The 22589-nt window shown below is 30.5% G+C and overlaps 1 protein-coding gene and 1 pseudogene across 4 annotated transcripts; both read right to left on the bottom strand.

Annotated features, from left to right (window-relative positions):
- Positions 1 to 1581: 1581 nt before the first annotated feature.
- On the bottom strand, positions 1582 to 8229 carry LOC132952768 (facilitated trehalose transporter Tret1-like). Of its 4 annotated transcripts, none has more exons than XM_061025187.1 (8): positions 8109 to 8229; positions 7076 to 7154; positions 6750 to 6900; positions 5698 to 6086; positions 5471 to 5627; positions 5207 to 5415; positions 4824 to 5089; positions 1582 to 2904 (listed from the first exon to the last, which is right to left on the bottom strand). In XM_061025187.1, the coding sequence occupies exons 2-8, from the start codon at positions 7124 to 7126 to the stop codon at positions 2688 to 2690; spliced, it is 1440 nt and encodes a 479-aa protein (XP_060881170.1). In that variant the 5' UTR covers positions 7127 to 7154; positions 8109 to 8229; the 3' UTR covers positions 1582 to 2687. The 4 variants fall into 4 exon arrangements, with proteins under 4 accessions (XP_060881170.1, XP_060881173.1, XP_060881171.1 ...); XM_061025190.1 differs by having other exon boundaries at positions 6750 to 6944; positions 8109 to 8176; XM_061025188.1 differs by lacking the exon at positions 8109 to 8229 and adding an exon at positions 7241 to 7516.
- Positions 8230 to 13411: 5182 nt separating this feature from the next.
- Positions 13412 to 22434, bottom strand: LOC132952258 (uncharacterized; annotated as a pseudogene).
- Positions 22435 to 22589: the final 155 nt, after the last annotated feature.

The raw sequence follows: 22589 nt of genomic DNA, 5'->3' as shown, positions 1-22589 counted from the left end.
CAACAATAGGTAGTGGCGTTATCTGTCAAACAAAATATAATTTAAAAGTACAACAGTGGCAATATATATTTTTGTTTATTATAGGGTTGCTACTAGCTACTTGCAAAAAATAAAACAGTTATATGATTGAACATAATTTTACACCAGTATTTTATATTTGATCAAAACCATCAAAATGACTGTTTTAAAAATGTTTAAAGTCATAATAACGTAGTTATTTATTTTTAAAAAGAAAATTATTACCTAAGTTTACGTATTAGGTGGTTAGGCAATAGACGGTATTACCCAGTAAATGTGCAATGTTATGATTAATGTGTTAAAAATCAAAGTTAAACATAAATTATTTTTTTTTTAAGTTTTGAACATCATTACACCGGGTATTAACTTACTACACAAAGTTTGATTCGTATGAGTGATGGAATTTTGTACGGGCAACGAAATGCATCTTCTATATCATATATATTATAAATGTATAATATACACTTACATACGTACCTCGAGGGGTCTATAGCTTACCTGATAATATACTGCTCACATATCACAAGTAAGTCTCACGGGCAATGTTGAGCCTGGTTGTGTTGCCTAAAATATAACAAAATCGAACGCGCACTGGCTCACTGACTGGTCAACGTAGAGCCTAAAAATGATAGCTATTGAGGCTTGCAATTTCACGGTACCACCAAGTAAGTTTTTATTTTAAAGTGGTGCATGCTCAAGTATTTTGAGATTCAATATGATCGATAAAAAAATTTAAGTTTTGAACGCCATTACGCTGAATATTAAATAACCCATTGAACAAAGTTTGAATCATATAGAGTTGGCATTTTTAACGGGCAACGAAGTGCACGGGATCAACTAGTTACCAGCTATTATATAAATATATGTTGTTTTTAATTTTCAGATAATAATTTATCACAAACTCAAAGTATTTTTTCAACTCTTCAAAAAATGGATTTTGACAGTAAGTACTTCCTTTAGTTTTTATATAGTAATTCACAACTTTGTTTTTAAAATGATTAGTTTTGAGAAGGATTTTTCACAGGTGAAACTTGTTACCGGTATGGCGGTATAGTAACAAATAACTTTAAGGCTATGAAGACATTAGGAAAAATATTCTGTGTATCACTACTAGTCAACCTTCTTCACATATCACATTTATTGTTCTTATTTGTTCAATACATTTGTAGGATTTTAGGACTGATTTGCAGTTGGCTACCGTATGAGAAGTCGATATTTTCACAGAAAAAACAAGTAAGTACTAAGTAGTAACCACAGTTGAAGCTGTCTTATCAGTTATCAATAAAATACCTAGTTATGTATAATAATGTATTAATATACGATACCTGATAAATACGACACAATATTGTAATATTTACTATTTTGAGATATACCTAAGTACTATTGACGGGAGATCTCATGGGAGCGTAAAACCTTGCAGCATGTGAGGCACCTGCCTCCCCTGCTTCCACCGTGCAGCGCACGCTTATGTACAATGAAGGTACATAGCCAATAATTTAGAAAACAAATTAACCATCATCATAAATTTATAACGTATTGATTTACATTTCTTTTAAAAAAACAAATATAAAATATATTAGGTATAAATTATAATATGTACAAATAAATAAATTTACATATTATTAGATATAAACAATGTTAAAAAATTTTCGTATACAATCGAAAAATAAACATTAACGTTACTATCAGCTGTACAGTTACCATACTTCACTGACAAATCGTAAATTTTTTTTTATAGATTTTCATATTTATTATTTTAAAATTAGGTAACTGAGTTAATACAAAATGGAGAGTTCATCTAGCTGTATTAGCCGACTTTGCCATGGAAAATGTTTTACAATATTTTTTAAAATTGTATTTTATTTGACAGTTTTCACCTTTGGTATATTAATATATCATTAAGCAATATTCCGTGAGCAGGAGTTACAGCTTGCTCTGTAATGTGTTCTTTAAATTGAAAAAAAAAACCGTTCAGTAGTTTCCGAGATTATCCCGGACATCAAAAATGCACTTAGTTTTATATTTAAAAAGATATTTGTTCGGTATTAATTTCGATGTTATCACATAATATTCACTGAATAATATTTCTATCTAAATATCATTATATGTTTTTGCGCACTGTAGGTACCATAGCCCATAATATTGTATTTGAATACCTTCATTATTTCCGTCCGAAATTCATCGATACTCGTTGCAACGATAATCAGTAAGATTGTTAGTTTATTAAAAAGTATGTTATTTAACGATATATTAATTTATATTTTCTCATTAGCTGTGCCAATTTTGTGAACGATCGGATTATATAATGACCAAAAGGCAAATATCATTGAATATTTTTATTTCAATAGCAATGTAGGATTTTTTTATATCGCTAGATGATATATGGTTATTTTTGTTGAGTTTAAAAAAAAAAATTCAACAATTAATAATTATATATTTTATCGTAAAATTAATATGATCAAACTAATGAGTGTTAGAAAAGTCTTTCTATGCTATAAATTATAATTTAAGATGTTGTCCTAGTTTCTATGCTTTATACTTTAAAAGCTAAACGCTCGTTGATGGAAAAATAGGTAGGTACTTTTACTAGGTTACCTTTTAGTATTGGTATCCAAAACTCACCAAGTTTGTAATAATGAAAAAACATTATAACGATTGAGTGTTTGATTCTATTTGAAGAACTCCGTGATTTCTTGCAAAGTTTTGTTTTCGGTTTCTGGTAGAAAAAAAAAAAAATATATACAACCAAATAAACCAACAATACCAACTATAGTAAATAAATTATAAAATTCCACTAATATTGACAATTCCGGGTAATATTTTGTCATGAAAAAAGTAATGATAAAACAGACACCCGTGCAAACACTGCATAAAATATTTCTACTCCTGAAATCAAAACAAAAAATTATTTTCATGATTGATTACAATAAACTATTTAAGACGAAAACTATTAGATATAATAATTAATAATTAACTTAAAATGTATTTACCATTTTGAATAAAAACTTTTATCATTTTGAGTAGGTATTATACAAAATGATTATCAAATAAAATACATGGGGTATTTCTTTTAATAATACATTATTAATGATTTATTTTTGGAGGTTACAGTTGGTTCGGTTGGAACGTAGGTTTCTTATATGAGGCAAGAATTAGTAGTGTAACGGATGACTCCTACGCATCATATCAAATAATAAAGCTTAGATAGTTAACAGACAGATATAATAAATTGAAAGGGATAAGAAATAATGTTATATATGTATATGTATATCAATAGTGATATATAAATTGCCAAATACCCAAATACACGACTAAGATGACGAAGGGGGTCAACTGTAAATAGCGTTATTGTAAACCGACAATCACGTTAATTCATGAGTAATATTTGAAAGGACCACATCATATTATATGCGAATCATCAATCATATATAAAACAATGGGAATTGGGTATATATATACAACGTACATAAATATAGATATATTTATGTACACGACGCATAAATAGAAACAGGTAAGTAGTATCTAATAAATGATTGACAACCATGGACACAGTGATAGGACTCTTTGCACAACTAAGCGTGCAGGATATAGATAGCACTCTGTGAGCAATACGGATAAGTCGATAGGCAAGGGGGACCACAAGCATCTTCACGACACTCAGCACCAGAATTATAATATTTGGACTTATAATAATTTTCACCAGAGTACATCTTAAATAAACGTCTTTTACAACTCAACCAGTTTTATTATTTCAATCAAAAAGAAGAAATCCTTTCTCCACGGTCTTGCTACCTGCAACCCGGTAAACCACACAATCAACCCGATTATCAGTTTACCACACTGGCGCAGTCTAGTACGGCTCTTCAGACGAGTTAGAGGCGAGTCGAGCAGTCAAGGCGGCGGAATTCAACTTCAGAGGTTCAGTTGCGGCGCAGCGGCTCGATTCAAGTCTACCGACTCCAGGGAGGCAGCTTTCAAGTCACTGTCAAGGATTGATCACCCTTGTCGACTCCGAAGATAACGAGCATTCAGACAGGCAAGCAGACCAAGTAACATACGAAGAATGAATCAAGCTTTACGTGCAGGAGTAATGCGAGTTGAGATATTATACATATATAACATTATTTCTTATCCCTTTCAATTTATTATATCTGTCTGTTAACTATCTAAGCTTTATTATTTGATATGATGCGTAGGAGTCATCCGTTACACTACTAATTCTTGCCTCATATAAGAAACCTACGTTCCAACCGAACCAACTGTAACCTCTACACAAACCCAATGACCCATGTGGATAAGAGCAAAAAAAACATGTTAACTCAAAAACTAAATTTTGATTTAGATACATTTAAATGTTCGAAAAAATCATCTGCTTAACACATTTCAGTAAAAAAAACTCCTTAAATGGTCCCTATAAAAAAACTAAATATAAAGGTATTTGAAAATATAGTATTTTACTTAGAACCTTGAAAAATCAGAATTTGAATACTCATAGTGAATCACTTAGTATATTTCAATAATTGTCAATAAATTCAATACAAGTGAAAAAAAAATTGATTATTTGAATAGTTCATTAATGATCTAAAAATTTAGATTTTAAGAATTAAAATATTTGATTGACCCATTTATAGTAACAATAACAGTTTTTATAAACTACTTAGTAATTTTCAATTATTTTTCAAAATATTAAAAATGTATGAAAACAATTTGAACAATCTCTTACATTTTGTTTTGCTGAACTGTGTTTATATGCATGTATCACAATAAAATACATAAGTTTATTTTTTAATATAATTTTAACTTACTTTGCAGGAAATATTTCGGTGACAAGAGTCCATGAAACTGGCGTTATTCCAACTGATGAAATTAAAATAGTAATAAGAAAAAGTACCAGTACTGTCCAAGATTTTAATGGTTCTGCATTTTTCCAATAAACACCGATTAGTCCGATAGCTATATAGCAAACGGAGCAAATCGATAACGTAAACAAAGTGAGAAATCGTTTGCCTAGTGAACGTATTAGAAAAACTGCCATTAAACTTCCTACTATAGAAAGAGCCATCGAGAAGGACTGAAAATAAAATTAAATGCATTAAAAAAACGGTACAAAATATTTAAATAACGTTTTCGAGTAAAAGTGTGATGTAGGCATCTAAAAAACCAAAACCTACTCGGCTAAATAACTTACTATTGTCCATTCGACGTTCACGGGTGCGCCAAATTCTTTAAGTATTGATACTAAATATGGTAATAATGGTAAACCAGACAATAAATTCATGAACAAAAAATATATCGTCATCAAACGAAAAGCTCTTATGACTTCAGGCTCGAAAAGATGTTTCCAAGCATTTGTATTTTCTTTTTGATCTATAAAATTGTGACGACATGTTGAGCTTGCTGTACAATAAAATAGAACAAAATAAATCGCGTAACGGAAAATTAGTGATATTACTCGGTTCGTCATTGTTCGAGGGCGAGTTGTATCTGACCATTTCTTGAAATTCATTTTCACATTTTTCGTACGAAACTTTTCCTCTCAACCGGCTGAGGTTTCGGTGTGCTTTTGAATGTTTTCCCTTGGCCAATAACCACATCGGAGAATCTGGTGTCTAAAACATATCATGATTTTTGGTTGATTATTATTGAGCCGTCGACAATACCGATTTCATACCTGATTACCGTTAATAATATTGCAATGGTCATAATTGGAAACACCGTGGTCAATAGCACTGTCTGTCTCCATTGCATGGTAATACTGTACACCATAGTCAAAATTATGGATCCACCATAGTAAAATACGTTTAGTGCCGAAGTCAAAGCGCCTCTAAGTTTTGGTTCGCATACTTCACCGGCGTACGCGAGACTCGGGGCGTTGGAAAACCCTAAAGTTAACGCCATCAGGATTGAGCTGGCGTACAGTATTTTTACGTTTTCGGCGAAGTACAATATGACCTGTGCTATTATGCTCGGTATGTTTGTCAGTATCATACACTTCTTGTGGCCAAATCGGTCCAGTAAAAGCAAAGATAGAATATTTCCCACGGGTGTGAACAAATATAACAGACTGGCTGAAATGTCATTAAATATTTTATGACTCAACAATGCATATAAAACTTAAACAGGTGATGGCTGAATAGGTACTTGTACAATTTTAATTATATTTAAACAAGGCAATTAAAAATATTTGAATAAAAAAATTTTTAAATATATTTCCAAATATTTATTTTGATGCGATTATAAAAATTGTTGTTAGAATTGAATTGTTGTACACTAATACAATTACAAAACCACATGACAGCTACATAATGAATGGCCAATTTCATGGGAACAAACTGGAGTATGTTGACTGATTATAATAACAACTATTATCACTATATAACACCAGTTATACCATTACAATTGTATTTCAAATACTGTTATAATTACTTACTGACTCATGAAAGTTCAAAGGGGTTAAATAATAAAAAAAATTAATGAAGATAAAGCTAAAAAAAATACTCATAGAATTTTGGTATACAATTTTATACTTTGATTTTTTTTTATTATTAATATATTATATATTTTATAGATACTATCTCACTAAATATGTGGCTTGAATGTATTTAAATTATTTTTTATAAACTGACCACAATTGTATTTTATTTAAAACAAAGTAGCCAGTAGTTATACCGTCCATACAGCTGAGTTGTTTTGTTGAATAGCTATTAGAGTGTTGATATTGATATACTTACCGAACCAAGATGCTTCTTCGCTTGTTATACTCAAAGATTCGTTTACGTCTTTGGATGCGTTATTCTCTAAGGCCCCAATAACTACGGTGGATATCATGACTTGTGCACCGAGTTGGAGTTGCAAGAACCATACTCCTGATATTGCCCAACACTGTTTAGAAATGTATATATTGATTCGTTGTATAAATTACCGCACTTAAATAAACACATGATATTATATTATTCATATTATATCATTATATTGACTATAATTCATTTTAAATCATTCATCATTGTAATTGGTGCGATATTTGGATTTATCTATTGGTTTATAATAAATAACTTACCTGAGCTAAAGTCGATTTTATGCCATATTGATAATGGTTATTTTCATTCATATTGATGGATTGTATCGTTTTATGTCTTCTATAAATTAAAAATAATAAATACTAAAATCAATATTCTAGTTTAATTTAAATATGCCATAATGAGCTAATATTTTGAATGCTTACTTAATAGACTATACAAAAGACTACGGTGTTCAATTTAACGTACTTTGTTAATTCCTTCTCAATTAACGATTTTAAATAAATATATAAAACTAGATTTTGTAAAAATAGCAATTTATAAGTAACAACAGAATTATTCGAATTTCTTATTTTTGGAATAGAAAATGTCCATTCACATGTTGTATAATTTGTTGATTGTTAAAACAAAAATGTATTTATCTATAGATATTTAAAATGTATCTAGTATTTCAGTGTGTCGATATTATTTTTCCGATTTCGTTTTAATTTTTTTTTTAATCTTACATACGAGACACAATTACATATCGATGTCTTATTTTGAATAAATTCACTAACTTATAACAAAGTTTTATATTATATATAAAATAATATTGGTTTGCTAGAAATATATTATATAAATTATCGTTTTTATAAGAAAATTCACAATTCATGAGTTTATTAATTTTGAAATAGTGTGGTTTGCTGTTTGAATAATAAAAAAATATTATACAATTACTAAAAAAAATAATACCTATCTAAAAAAAAAATTGTTTTGTTAATTTAAAAATATAAAATATCACACGTCAGTGTTAAAAATACAAGAAATATTAGATTTTTGCATTATATATTAAGTTTGACTGCAGTTATTTATATATGTTATATTTTTTAACTTCGTTGAAATGTATTGCAATTATTTTTAATATTTTGCTTATGTCTGCGAATAGTTAACAATAATAAAACAATTTTGTTTCTCGTCCGCATGTCTTGTTGAAATTAATATATTCAATTTAATTATTAATTATTTCTAAATAATAAGAATAGGTAATAATATAGAAAATACCAATGAAAAAACAATATTTTCTAAAAAACTCACCAAATTTTAACTAAGATGTTTAATTGAATCAGTTTATGCGATTATCACTCAACGTACACTGAATTAAACACGTCTATAATAATATCGTTTATTGCACGTACCTAATTAATATTGCGGCCATCTAAGTGCTTCATACTATCTTTTATCGTAATCTTTTAAGCAACACGTTGGTAAATAATGTTTAGTATACAAACTCCTCCGTCACAATCAAATTCATTTTTGCCGCCAATCTACTTAACCAAATATTATATCTTTACTGTTTATATGTTCATAACTGTCGCAATCGTTGACCATTTATCCATATTTATGTAATCTACATATTATATTATAAAAATAAATAAAACAATATTATGTAAAACTATCCCCATGGCCACTATAGTCTAGGTTAAATATGTTTATAAAAATTTAAAAAAAATTATAGGTACTATTATACCTACTTTCAATTATATATTTTCATTAAATTAAAAAAAAATGAACAAACATAAAATACGTTATATTGGTTATAATATGGCATTACACCGGTGTACCTCAGTTTTAGATGTTAAAAACACACTCAAAAGTCTCAAGAAATGTATTGATATAACTTTTATTGCAATCGGTTATAAATATATTATTTTTGGTTTTACAATGAAGTTGTATGTTTAGTTTCTTTCTGTGAACACTTTTTCGGGTAGATGCCTGCATAATAGGTGCGTAGTACTATTTATCGAATTTGTTATTACTTTGAGGAAGTCGTTTTTGATTTTATCCATTGTTTTTTCAAACATTGAAAAAGACTAAAAAGAACTATTAAAGAATTTAAAAATCGACAAACATGATTAAAGTAGTCGATATTGTATGAATGTGATAGTTTAATCGAAACGTTAATTGTAACACTTTCTACTTAATACGTCTTATACATCAATTTTTATCATACATTTCATAAATATATATATATATATATACGATCATTACAACAATAAAATCTTGTAGTTATAGAATTATGATGAATAAATGTTAATTTTTTGCGATTAAATTGTTTAATACTTTTTTTATAGACCTAGTTAGGAGAGCTACAATAATTGAAGTAGTAAAAGCAATAATAAGCAATAAAATATTAATTATCTTATAAGTTATTAACTCCTTATACAATAGGAATATTATATTTATATTATTTTTTTTATATTTATATTATATTTCAACGAGCGACAACTGGACTCTTTAATATGCGAGCAATAACCAGTGCGTTCTTTAATTCAATTTGTGTATTTGAAGTATTACTGTGTTTTATCTAAAACCTAAAACTCCTACAATATTATCTACAAACAACTGCGAATCAGGTAAGGCATATAATATAATATTTTATGTTGATTGCAGTTAATACATTCTATGTGCTTTTTTTCCATAAAATTATATTGTACGGTGTATTTGATCTAATTCTCGAATACACGATCTCGAGAGCCCTCCGAACACCTGGAGGAAGGTAATAGCGTAATTTTTATTATTTTAATATAACTATCGACAGGAGTCGCCGTATATTTATCTTATTACTACGTTATTACAATATTAATTATCTTATAAGTTATTAACTACTTATACAATAGTAATATATGATATACATACATATAAATTCACTATTTACATATAGGTATTAAACAAAATTTTACATTATCAGTCAGCACAGGGATAGCATTGTTCTAATTTTCTATATAGACTATGATTTTTAATTTAAATTTGTTTTTAAAATAGCAATTAATAAAAAAAATACAATGGGGCCTTTTGTCAGAGAAATATTCAATAGGAACAACTAATACGTATAAAAATGAAATTACGATGTCATTTTTTTAATCTATAATAATGGACAGTAATTATTATTATTACTACAATCTTATTTGCACACTATATACCATTCAACTGTTTTTTAGATGCAACTTAAATACTTATATTATATTCAAATAATATTATTAGGTACTTTATTATTAGGTGTGCATATATATTTAATACTATAGCTGATCCCGATATCCCGTGCACTTCGTTGCCCGTTAAATGTACTAACTCTATATGACTCAAACTTTATTAAATTCGTTATTTAATATTCGGTGTATGGTGTTCAAAATTAATATTAACTTTTCCGTTGCCCAGAATAAAAATTCTGATTCGCAGCAGTATATTATCAGGTAGGCAATGTACCTGCGGTAGATTGCGGACACCTTGCTGTTTGCACGTAAGTGTATGATTTAACTCTAAAGTATAAAAGTTATACCAAATTTGTCATGTTCTACCCATGATGGATTAATATAATCAATTAATACAAAATCCTAACCTAACCATACTAAAATCAGATTAATACAAAAAACCAAATTTAATCATTTTTAAATTAGCCTATCTTCTTCCCAGATATCTAATCTACACATACAATTATATATATATTTATAAATATTGACAAAAACTAATAATACAAAACAACAAACATGCCCATAACCAATAGCAAGCAGTATACAATACACTATTATTATTTTAATCTGCAACTAAATTTTTTATTATTTAGTTTCTTTTTTTCTGGACAGATGACGCCACTATTGTTGCTTTTTGATGATATTTCCTACTTTTCCGGTTAAGTTTCCTAAAATTTTATTACATAAGAACCTTCCTCCTGACAAATACGAACATAACAAAAAAAGAATTAGCAAAATTGGTCCAGCCGTTCACGCGTGATGCGATCACCAAAGGAATATACGTTGTTGTTTTTGGCCATGTCGCCAGGTGTGCACTTAAGAGGCCATAACTCTGGAACCACTTATTGTACAGCGTAGAAACTTCACAGAAACTATCTACATATCCATATTAATATTCCCTGAAAATTTTATCAAAATCGGTTTGGTGGATCTTGAGTTATAAAATGTATTCAACATGTACACTTTTTTTTATATATATATAGATACGCAAATAGCCAAATACGTGGTGTAGCTCAAAGTTTAGGTCATTCTTCTTGGTAAAAACTAAGTAGGTATACGATGATTTAAATCGGGAATTACATCGTGCACCTACATTACTGTATTGTGACTTAAATTAAACGATTTATTTAATTTGCATTTATAATTTTGTAGTAGCTGGTTGTTGTTATATAATCAAAGTTGATTAATTTATCATAAAACAATCATTATTTCAAAAAGTATTAATGTTTTTGAAAATATTTTCTTACATAGTCTCAAGTTGTCAATAAAACAACGTTTTTATTAAAAAATCATATTTTTAAATATTTTTTATTCTTATATATTTTTTAAGTTTTTTACTTTTTTGAATGAAAACTTAGTTTTAATTTCATATTCCAAAAGTTATAAGGATAAAAAATATTTAAAAATATAACGTTTTAATAAAAACGTTGTTTTTTTAACAACTTGAGACTATGTAAGAAAATATTTTCAAAAACATTAATACTTTTTGAAATAATGAGTGTTTCGTGATAAAAGAATCACCTTGTATTATAATATAATGTATTGCGGTGTACCTACAAACAACAACACTCTAAATACTATGCTATCGATATACATACATAATGATAAAATGTATAATACCAAATAAAAAAAAACACTAATGCATTATTTTTGAAAAGTATTAACATAGGATTATTATATAATCGTGATCGGAGTATTAAACTACAAAAACAGTACTAACTATGAGATATAATATTATGTTTATACAGTCATGTATAGTCGTATAGATAAACACAAAGCTTAACACTAATGAACATTGACCGATAAAACATATTTTTTTAGTTGTTAATCCTTTTAAAATAACTATAATACCATAACAAAACATTTAACGTTATAATTTGAGAGGTGGTTGCAAGTATAGATACTTTTTCCGCAACCTAAGGAATTTAATAAGTAATATTTTTATATTAATGTCCGGAATTTAGTTTTGCGCTGTGGGTCTCCGTACCATTTGATTATAATAATATTAATATAATTATGAGCAACTAATAATGTGTGCAGTGTCTTGCGATATCGGCAATCCCCTATTAATAGAAAAATGTGTTCGTATGTCTACATTTTAAAACTAAATTCTCGCATTGATGAATAATTATTAATTATATAATTTTTCGTTCAATTAACATTGCACATTCGTGTAGGTACTATAAAACCCTTTTAAATAAATTGTAAATTTGTTTTAATATTATTTTGGGGCTTACATTGACTTTATAATATTCAAATAAATACTGTTTGACACGGTCAATTTGCTAATTGAATACATAAGATGTATACATTTTTATTCCCAAAACCGCGATGTATAAAATACGCAAGCCTTGCTAACAATCAAAATGCCGTCACCGTATTACCACTCTTAGGTCGGGGAATACTAATACATTTATATTATTTAACTTTATAAAATATAAGTGTTACTCTGTTACACATACAACAAACTAACGTTCTTATGACCCATGAAATTCAACAATTATTATTATTTTTATTAATATTTTACGTATATGTACACTATTCTCTATACCAAATGCTTTGCCTCCACCAGTGACGTGTTTTTGAACTATTTTTACTTAAGGAGCGAAAATTTGAACTTACTAAATTTATGTTCTCATAAACACAATGTACTTTGTTCAGTGCCTTATTTAATATTCGGTGTATGATGTTCTAGATTAGATTCATCTTAACTTTTCTGTTGGCCGGAATAAAAATTCTTATTCACAGCAGTATATTATCAGGTAGGCAATCTACCGGCGGTAGTTAGCGGACCCCGTGCTGTTTGTACGTAAGTGTATGATTTAACTCTAAAGTATCAAAGTTATATCAAGTTTGTTGTTTTTACTTAATCCCTCCTACGGTGGATTAACCACCGATACGTCATATAATATCAAAACATGGCGTACAAAAAAATTAAATGCATTGAATGAATACCACTGATTTCACGTCAACCATAAATTATTATTAAAATAGCTTTAAAACCCATGGCAACCATTTATAAACAAACATTTCTACCGTAAATCTCTAAATCACCGTTTGAGCCCATCCCCTGGTTGGACCTAGGGGGATGATTTGAGAATCTAAACCATGCTAGGCGTCACCCAAACGCATACAAAAAATTCATTCAAATCGGTCCGGCCGTTCTCGAGTTTTAGCGAGACTAACGACCAGCAATTAATTTATATATATATAGATTATGTTGTAAGTAAACGGATATCATCTGTTACAATAATATTATCAAATATTATATAACATAACACACAATTTTATTCAAGTAAATTTACAGATACAATAAACATTTTACATAATATACAATTTACATTTTAAATAATATACATTTATCACTGGCAAACCATTGACATCGCTGTTTTCCGACGGTTTCAGTATATTTGACTGGATATCGTCGACAGCCGGTACCATCAAGTCGGGCGTGGATTTCCAAGCGATTTCTGTAAGTGCTTCGGTCGCGGAATTTGTCAATAAGTCCATATTAGGTAAAGTAAGTTATAGATCTCTTGTTTACTGGAAAACCATTGACATCGCTGTTTTCCGACGGTTTCAGTATAATATTTGACTGGATATCTTCGACAACCGGTACCATCAAGTCGGGCGTGGATTTCCAGCCGACTTCTATAGGTGCTTCGGCCGCGGAATTTGTCAATAAGTCCATATTAGATAAAATCATAGATCTCTTGTCCACTGGCAAACAATTGACATCGCTGTTATCGTCGACAGCCTTTTGCATCGTTTCAGTCTTGGACAGCAACTTCATATCTGACGACTTCTTGTCTTGATCGGCAATACTTAACATATTGATATTTGATGATGTACGTGGAATAAATCCAGCGCGGCGGTAGTGGCGCGAAGCTAAGTAAAAAAAAATAGCGGAGTAGCCACTAACGTATAATAACAGGACACCGAGTTTTAAGTGACTTTTAACATTGAAAAATCGTCCTAATTTATGTCAATTCTTTGCCAAGCTCTACAGGGCAAACGGCTGAATATATAAAGGTAGTATGAGGTATCAATCGATCAGAAATATTGTGCAGGTGGGAATAGAGGAATTCGCTAGCAGATTGGTTAGATAGCTTGTAAGTTATAAGCAAAAATGTTCAAGTACTTTTAAGACCATTTTGCGTACAGAACAGTGGTGATGGGGATAAGTGGTGGGTCGAGGAACGAAAATATCGTATATATCCCCCGACCCGCCGCTTATCCATTCCCACTACTCTCATCGCGGCGGCGGCAGCGACGATGTACTAAGACAACACACGAACGATATTATTACTCTATGGTGACAACTGACAATATTGCAAAAACAAACCATTTCGTGACTTGTACTCGATTGTTCGCGACGTGTTTATACTTTTATTATTATTTCCTTCTATATTACTATTAGGAGGCCAGCGGTTATTAAAGATTATTATTATTAAATTATTATTATTATTATTATTATAGAATACCAGATAATTAACACATCAACATTAAAAATAGTTGATATCACACCAAAAACACTTCGTTATAACTCCGTGTAAAAAAAAAGCTAAGTTAAAAAAAAAAAATGTAGCAATGATTAAATCTTTAAAAGACGTGATATAATATGGAAATTAAGTAAAATGCCATTTTATAATATTACAAATATAGGTACCTATGATGACAAATAAGATCAATTGTAATGTTAAATACTTAGTCAACATATTGTTGATACATTATTAATTACTGTAAATACTGTAGTGGTTACTTAATTGTATTTATTTAAGTATACTTCTACGTCCTGCCAAAAAGTTAAACATAATATGTTAACTAAGTATTTAACATTACAATTGATCTTATTTGTCATCATAGGTATTTGTAATATTATAAAATGGCATTTTACTTAATTTCCATATTATATCACGTCTTTTAACAATTTAATCATTACTACGTTTTAGATTCTGAGCGAAGCGATGAATGTATTGATTTTACAATGATGTGTGTTTTTTTTTTATTTTTTTTTTTTATTTTTGTGTCTGTCATCACCTTTTAGGACAGTAAAAGTGCTTGGATTTTCTTCAATAGTAACTTTTCTGATAGGAAAGTGAATCTAGTTGGTACTTTGGGGGGTCAAAAGTAAAAATTTCCCAGTAGTTTTCACAAGCGACGTGAAAAACAAAAGAAAAATTAAGGAAAAACGGGAATTTTTACGCAAAATCTGTTTTTTTGGTTTTTGGTTTTTGGTGTAACTCTAAAACAAATGACCGTAGGGACATGCAATTTTGACTGAATGTTTATATTAGCATTTCCTATACACCATAAAATGTTGAAAATATTTTGACTCTTTTTGAGCTGTTTACGGACATTGTCAGTTTTCAATTTTTTTAGTTTTTTTTTCTATAAATATCAATAAATTTTTATTTGTTGGGTAAAAAAGCGTGAAAATTTAATATAAGGTTCCTGATATATCGTTCTAATAGCAGTTGAAAAATATTAAAAATACATAGGCACAATTTTTTTTTATAAGCATTAAAGTTCAAATTTTGACAACATTTATCAAATTTATAATTTATTAATTATTTTGTGGTTAAAAATTTATAAAATGTTTAACTTTTATGGCTAAGGATTGAAAATTTAAAACAAGGCTCCACGTAAATAGGTTATATATAAATTACTTTATTCACAATAATATCATCAAATATACTTGGTAAAATCATAGGCTGACTGACCGTTTTCGCTCAGAATTGTTTTTCTTATACAATGATATTATATCATTGAATTCAAATTTAACACCATCCATTACTGTGACCCACTTGTAACCTACTGTACAGCAGAGCGACATCCACTTATCCACCTTTTTTTTTTTTAACTTAGCTTTTTTTTTCACGGAGTTATAACGAAGTGTTTTTGGTGTGATATATTATACGAAAATTCGATTTTAACTTTTATACCGTAGGTATTACCAATTATTCGTGATTTTCGTAACAAATGAATAAGTGATTAGTGTGACACAGACACGAATTAGAGATATTCCAAACACTTAATATGCACTTGGCAACAAGATGTTTGTTATTTTTGTAAATCTGAAGGTATCTAAATTTTTTAATATATGTTATACGGTACAACAATTATTTATTAAATTCTTATTTTTTAGCTATACCGCTCAAAGTATAAACCTAAAAGTTATTTTGTTATTTAGGTGGGGGGGGGGGGGGGTAAGGTATGGATGAGTTGGATTGGAATTGGTTGAATATGGATTTCCGCCTATGCGACCTGCTTATTTCGCGAAAGTAATTATTACATTCTATGTCATACGATTTTCGAGTAGGTAGGTATTATCGGGGAGTAGCGTCGTCGAGACGGGCTCGTGGACAATTTCGTAAACATGTTTTCCTCCCGAAGGCCGGTGGTGGTTTGTACGGGAATATAGGACTCTGATCGAAGCTCGGATTAATATCTCTAGATGAGGGGGGTTGGACCAGGTAACCGAACTTGGTTGTGGGCAATCAAAGAATACAGTCCTGCGATCCTCTTTGCGTTTGAAAGTTATAGTATTGGCCACGCATAGCTTTAAAATCACTCACTGTAGTTAAGAAAAAACAATACTATCATAATTTATATCGCCATTGGTTAATTTTATACATACTCGTATATTATCAAAAATATTATTCTCACATAATTTAAACCAAATTCTAAAAATGTATACGCATTTATGTGTCTGCTGGCTTAATTAATGTTGACTAAAATATAGTCGTATAATGATATCAAATAACAACGATAAGTACAAATATCACTATTGACTGAGACGTGTAGCTGGATGAGGGGAGGGGAGGGGTGTTTTCCATCCACCCATAGTTGTATTTAAATATTATGTTAAATTGAAACACCTCTTTTTAAAAATCCCCGTTACGTGCCTGATTATTGTCGCAATATTGATCTCGCCGTCGATAATACCCATCGTCGCATCTTCCGAGGAAAAAAATACAGTAAGTATTGATCTTCTAAAAACGGACATTTTAATCGAAAATTTGATTCCCCCGTAATCTTGGCCTGCTAGTAAGTTTGTTTTCATATTATTTTCATACTTTATCATATTATAAATTTAATTTTTAGTATTATAATAAATACTGATTACCATGGACAATCTGCTAATTGGCTGACGTAGATTCATATTATATTTTTATTTCCAAAAGCGGAATGTATAAAATACGCGAGCTTATATATTATATACAACGATTTGATTTGATGTTTATCATGACGTATATCGGCGATACACTTTTATATAACAATACAAAAATACATAATTAAACCCAAATAAGGTGAGCAAGTGGGTGTCGCTCTGCTGTACAGTAGGTTACAAGTGGGTCACTGTAATGGATGATGTTAAATTTGAATCCAATGATATAGTATCGTTATATACGAAAAACGATTTTAAGCGGAGACGGTCAGTCAGCCTATGATATATAACTAATAATATATTTAATGATATTATTTTGAATAAAGTAATTTATTTTCCTATTTACGTGGTACCTTGTTCAAATTTTCAATTCTTAGCTATAAAAGTTGAACATTTTATTTTCATTTGGTTGGCCAACTTTTATTATAATTAAAAAAAAAAAAAATATTACTCATTTGTGCGTCTCCCGAGCAATTCATGGTTCTGAAAAATTTGTTGACTGGAAGCAAGTTGCCATCTTCATCTTCAACTTCAACTCTGATTCCGTAATTGCGAACTGGGTTCCCGTGCCAAAACTCTACTGCGTTATGAATATTCCATTCTGTCCATTCCTCTCTGTAATATGGCACCACGCGGCTGTCCAATAGCTTACATTTTACTGTTAAGTTATGAATTTCGTTAGTTTAAAAGTAAATAAAAAAAAAACTCATTCAAATTCTTTACTTTCCCTCTCAATTGATTTGGTGTACAATTGTACATGTAAATTGATCACGAATCTGTCTCTTGTCCATTTTTATCGGTACTACACCGGCTGTAGACAAATTAGTCTTGGACTTGTTCGTAGATTCTACAAACAATGTCGATTCACTTGTTTGAGGATCATCAAACTATCGAACAATAAATTTAAAAAATCATACACTACGTTTTAAAATAATAATAATAATACAATTTATATGTACATACATCATTCGTTTGCGAATAATCAGACACGAGTTGTTTGTACAGCCTGAGTCTAGCCATATTTACGTTTACTTTGATACCCTTAGACGACTTGGGTAAACTAATGTTAAACATTAAGTTCATGGAATTCGTTTTGTTAGTGTGCTTAGATAAGATGTCACCTGAGCGTAATTAAAATCACAAAATAATAAATATAATATCAGTTATCTCACGCGTTATACTGTGATGGTTTGTGGTAGTTTTGGTACTAAATTATAAATTGCACATATACATTTGACTTACAAGTAGGATAAAAGCTTTGCGATTTTTCTGTCAACGTGTCGGAGGGACAAAACGGTAAGTTATTCATGTTTTTGTAAAATATTCTTATGGCATCTCTTGGTTGAATAGGTATTACTGGACTCGGGTCCGTTTTTATCACTAGGCTCGGTGGGAGGTAATTCCTACCCAAAAAGTTTAACAACTTTTTCTGAATGGTTTGAATTCTGAGAGTTCTGTTTCTACAATAACAATGCAAAACACGTATTAAACAGTGTTTGGATTTGTGCTATCAATAAAATAACAGCAACATTAACAACATCAACGAAAATGATAGCATACAGATATCTAATGACCATAATAACAATAATGGTACAATAAATAGGTACAGTTCATCACAATAAACACAAAATATAAGGTTTGAGGAAAAATATATAATCAGAAACACACCCACACTTACGAAGCCGACGAATCAACATACCTGACCTCGGGATCTTCAGACTCGGGGCTGCGAATAAACAAATATCATTGGAGTATATTAGTACGTTAAATCGTGTGCGCGCGTAATCGTCAAACATTGCCTGTGAGGTGTACACTGCAGTACTTGTACATTGTAAACAACATTTTGTAATTTAGAAAGCGTCGGGGTCCCATTAAAAAATAAAAATAAAATTCTCTAAGACGGTTTTTCATTGAACAACTTCAATCCATCGATTTACAATAATTGTATGTGTAATAGACTTAGTACACAAAATATTATAATAATATACTTTAAGAGTTTCAAGTACCCACGAATAATGTTATAAAATTATATTCGTATGGGAATTTGTAATTTTTTTATACATTTATTTTAGTTATCTTTAAAATGTTTGATTCAAATGTAATCGTACAGAATATTATAAGATTACTGGTGAAATCGTTAATTTTTATAAACAGTTATTATTGAATTGCCTTCCATAATATGTTCTGTATGTTTAAATAAGTTTAATAATGATAATAATGTATACAACATTATTGTGTAAAGGACTAGATTTAATTTTGAGCATATTTATAAAACAAAGATACCTAATACATAGGGTTAACGTTTTAAATTTCTATACAAATAAAAATAAAAATTTCTGTTTTACACATAATATTAATTCTATAATTCATATTTCTATAAAGCTTAACAGTTACAGTTTTCTATTTAAAGTGCACGTTAAAAATTATTCATTTAATTTTATTTTTAGGAGCTGAAAATATGATATTCTGGTAGCTTTTTTTCGAATTTAAATCAAAATAATTACATGTTCTTGGTAAAATTATACTATTTCAAAAGAATTATTGTTATGTTTGTTAGCCTGAGATTGATATGAGTACATAACCATGAATCAGTTTTGTTGACTGTCCAACGTATATTCATGTATATATTATATTATGTGCATTTCCATTTTAAACATTTTTTTTTTATTACTTCTATCGAATTAAGATCATGTTTTTTTCACAAGATTGTCTGTCCACGCTCGGAGTGGTGTCGCTCTAAATTTAGTGTGTCTGAAGTACACATATATTACGGGCCCAAAACGCAAAACGCAAAACGAAAACTAAATCGTGTAAATTCCACGCCTCGACAGTTTTTTGAAACCGATGCATGTAAATGGTTTTTTTTATTTGTGAACAAATTTATCAATAGTCTGCAAAAAAACGAAAACTAGTCTAAAAAATCAATGTATTTAAAATGATGATAACCCAAAAAATTAAGTGAGCGGTTTTTAATTTTTGCAAACTAATTTGCTTAAAAAAATTGTCCGTGAAAATCGAAAATAAGTTCACAGAATTACCCAGAAAATCTGTAAAATTTTTTTTTTTTTTTTATTGTGACAAATGCCTCGGCAACTATGGGCTATTGGCTACAAAAAAATATTACATAGTATTTATATTAATAATAGATAAGTTACATTAAATAAGGTAGGTACATTATACTTATAATATATATTAAATTTCTTTATGAAGTTCGCTGTATCCCTTAGGAATTTGAGAACGTTGGTTGTATCGATGTTGAGATTTTCAGCGAGATGGTGAGTTAGATTGAATTTTTGACGTTGTAATTCGTACTTTCTGCAGTCGATGAGGATGTGTTTAACTGTCATGGGATCGTTGCAAGTCGGGCACATGGGTGGGTCTTCTTTCTTCATTAGGAAGGCGTGGGTTAATCTAAATCTGCAAAATTATGTATATAAGAAAATTAAAAAAAATTAAAAAGTACATACAGGCAAATTACATACAATGCACCTGACGTAAAATAACACAATATTTTAAACAAACGTAGCCAATCACCGTATATGAAGTTTGATTCTGTCAAAATTATAGTTACAGAACACCCGACACCGATAATACTTTAATAAATATAATAAATTACTATAATAATAAAACTGAACGACACAAACGTGTGTACACACATGGAATATGGATCGTGACAATATTCATAAATCATAATGTTCTGTTCAGAGAATACGAAACGGTCGGAAAACCACGGATAAGGTGTTTTTACGAAATCAAATTGACTGAACTATACCTATCTATATAGGTCCGGGGCCTGGCGTGAGACTACCAAAATATGGAAATTTGAAGTCAACTTATAAAAAAATACAATATTATGGATCGTTGATTACTGACTAAAAAATATTTAAACCAGGTACGTGAACCTTAAAAAAAACCTCAAGTCTCCAAAGCCCCGGCTCAATGCACTCCCTTGCACCAACGCTGCATAGAACACTATACGGCTTGTGGCTAACTTCTAACTATATTAAAATATATACGGTATGTAGGAAATATAAATCTTGACTTAACCGTGCTGCAATAACCATGTAGGTAACTGCATTAATAACGATATTAACGTATGATCAAATATTAAATAGGTACCTCGGATTGTGTACCACGTACGCTAACCACGCGTATTAAAACTGCCCCCCGTGCAACCTGTCTTATATAATTTATATATACGTAATTATACCAAAATAGATGCGTTATAATATTACTTTTATCTGTGCGACATTTCGTCGCTGTAATTTTCCGACATCACTGTGGCTCGTTCAAACGTGGTGGCTGGTGACAACGAGTCCTGTGGATCGTCTGCCGACGGCATGTCCCCCATCATCATGTCCCGATCATTGTCGGAGGCAGTTTCTGTTTTGGTTCCAGTCAGTCCAGTTTCAATGGCCTGTAGGTTTTGTTCGGACTTTTTAAGCAGCTGATTTTTTAGAATACAGACGAGCGCTGAATTCGGATCTGTGAGTTGGCGTATCGGGACCATCAAGACCGAGGGATCGGGTGACAATTCCGTGGACTCTTCTATTTCCGGTTCCCCGGAGTCGTTGACGGGCCAGGACTGCACGGCGACTGTAACCGCCCATAGTAAGACAATGGCTACCAGTAACCGTGGCTTCAGCATCATCATGATGACGGATATGAAGATCGTCTTCGACGTGCTATACGACGGCGGTGCAGGTTATAATATTAATATGTCTTCGGACGGTAAAAAATATTATATTGAAATATCACTAAAATTTTCTACTCCAACAGCAATGTGCACATCATGTGTGGGTGAAATGGTGAAATAGAAGAAGAAATAGGGATGGTGTGAGAGACAGGGGGAGGGAGATCGAGAGAGTGAATGATAGAGAATGGTGTTCCGTGAAAGATCGTCAATTTATTGCTTACGAAAAATTCGTGCTGCGGAGTCTCGAGGGCGCTTAGTGCTCGGGGTGAACGAAGCTAAGTATCGAAGACGTGATAGAAACGTAACTAAAAAATGCGAAAAAAAAACACAAACACGAGTGTTTTGTCGTAGTGGTTATTGTGCCGCTGTCCGTGTGACCGTGTAGTTTTGGCGATTACGTGCGTTGTTCTGGCACTTAATTTCGTTCTAGTGTTTCACGTCGTCGTCTTTGTCATCGTCGTCGTCGGTAGAATACGGGTGAGTGTATTGCATGGATTGTGTACTACGCGAGCCCGTGATTGGTGTAATGGCGTGTGTATGTAAAAACCATGTGTTTAGTATATATTATATAAATATTGTTTATACATAGCGCCGCCGTCCCTGCCACCGTCACACCTCCACCCATGGATTCTGTGACGCGCGTCTGTACGTATGCATTATTTATGTTTATAAATGGTTGC

The sequence above is a fragment of the Metopolophium dirhodum genome, chromosome 9 (assembly GCF_019925205.1).
Source record: "Metopolophium dirhodum isolate CAU chromosome 9, ASM1992520v1, whole genome shotgun sequence".
Classification (NCBI taxonomy): Eukaryota; Metazoa; Arthropoda; class Insecta; order Hemiptera; family Aphididae; genus Metopolophium; species Metopolophium dirhodum.
Note: the sequence above shows the minus strand (reverse complement) of the source record. Positions and strands in the feature narration are given on the sequence as shown.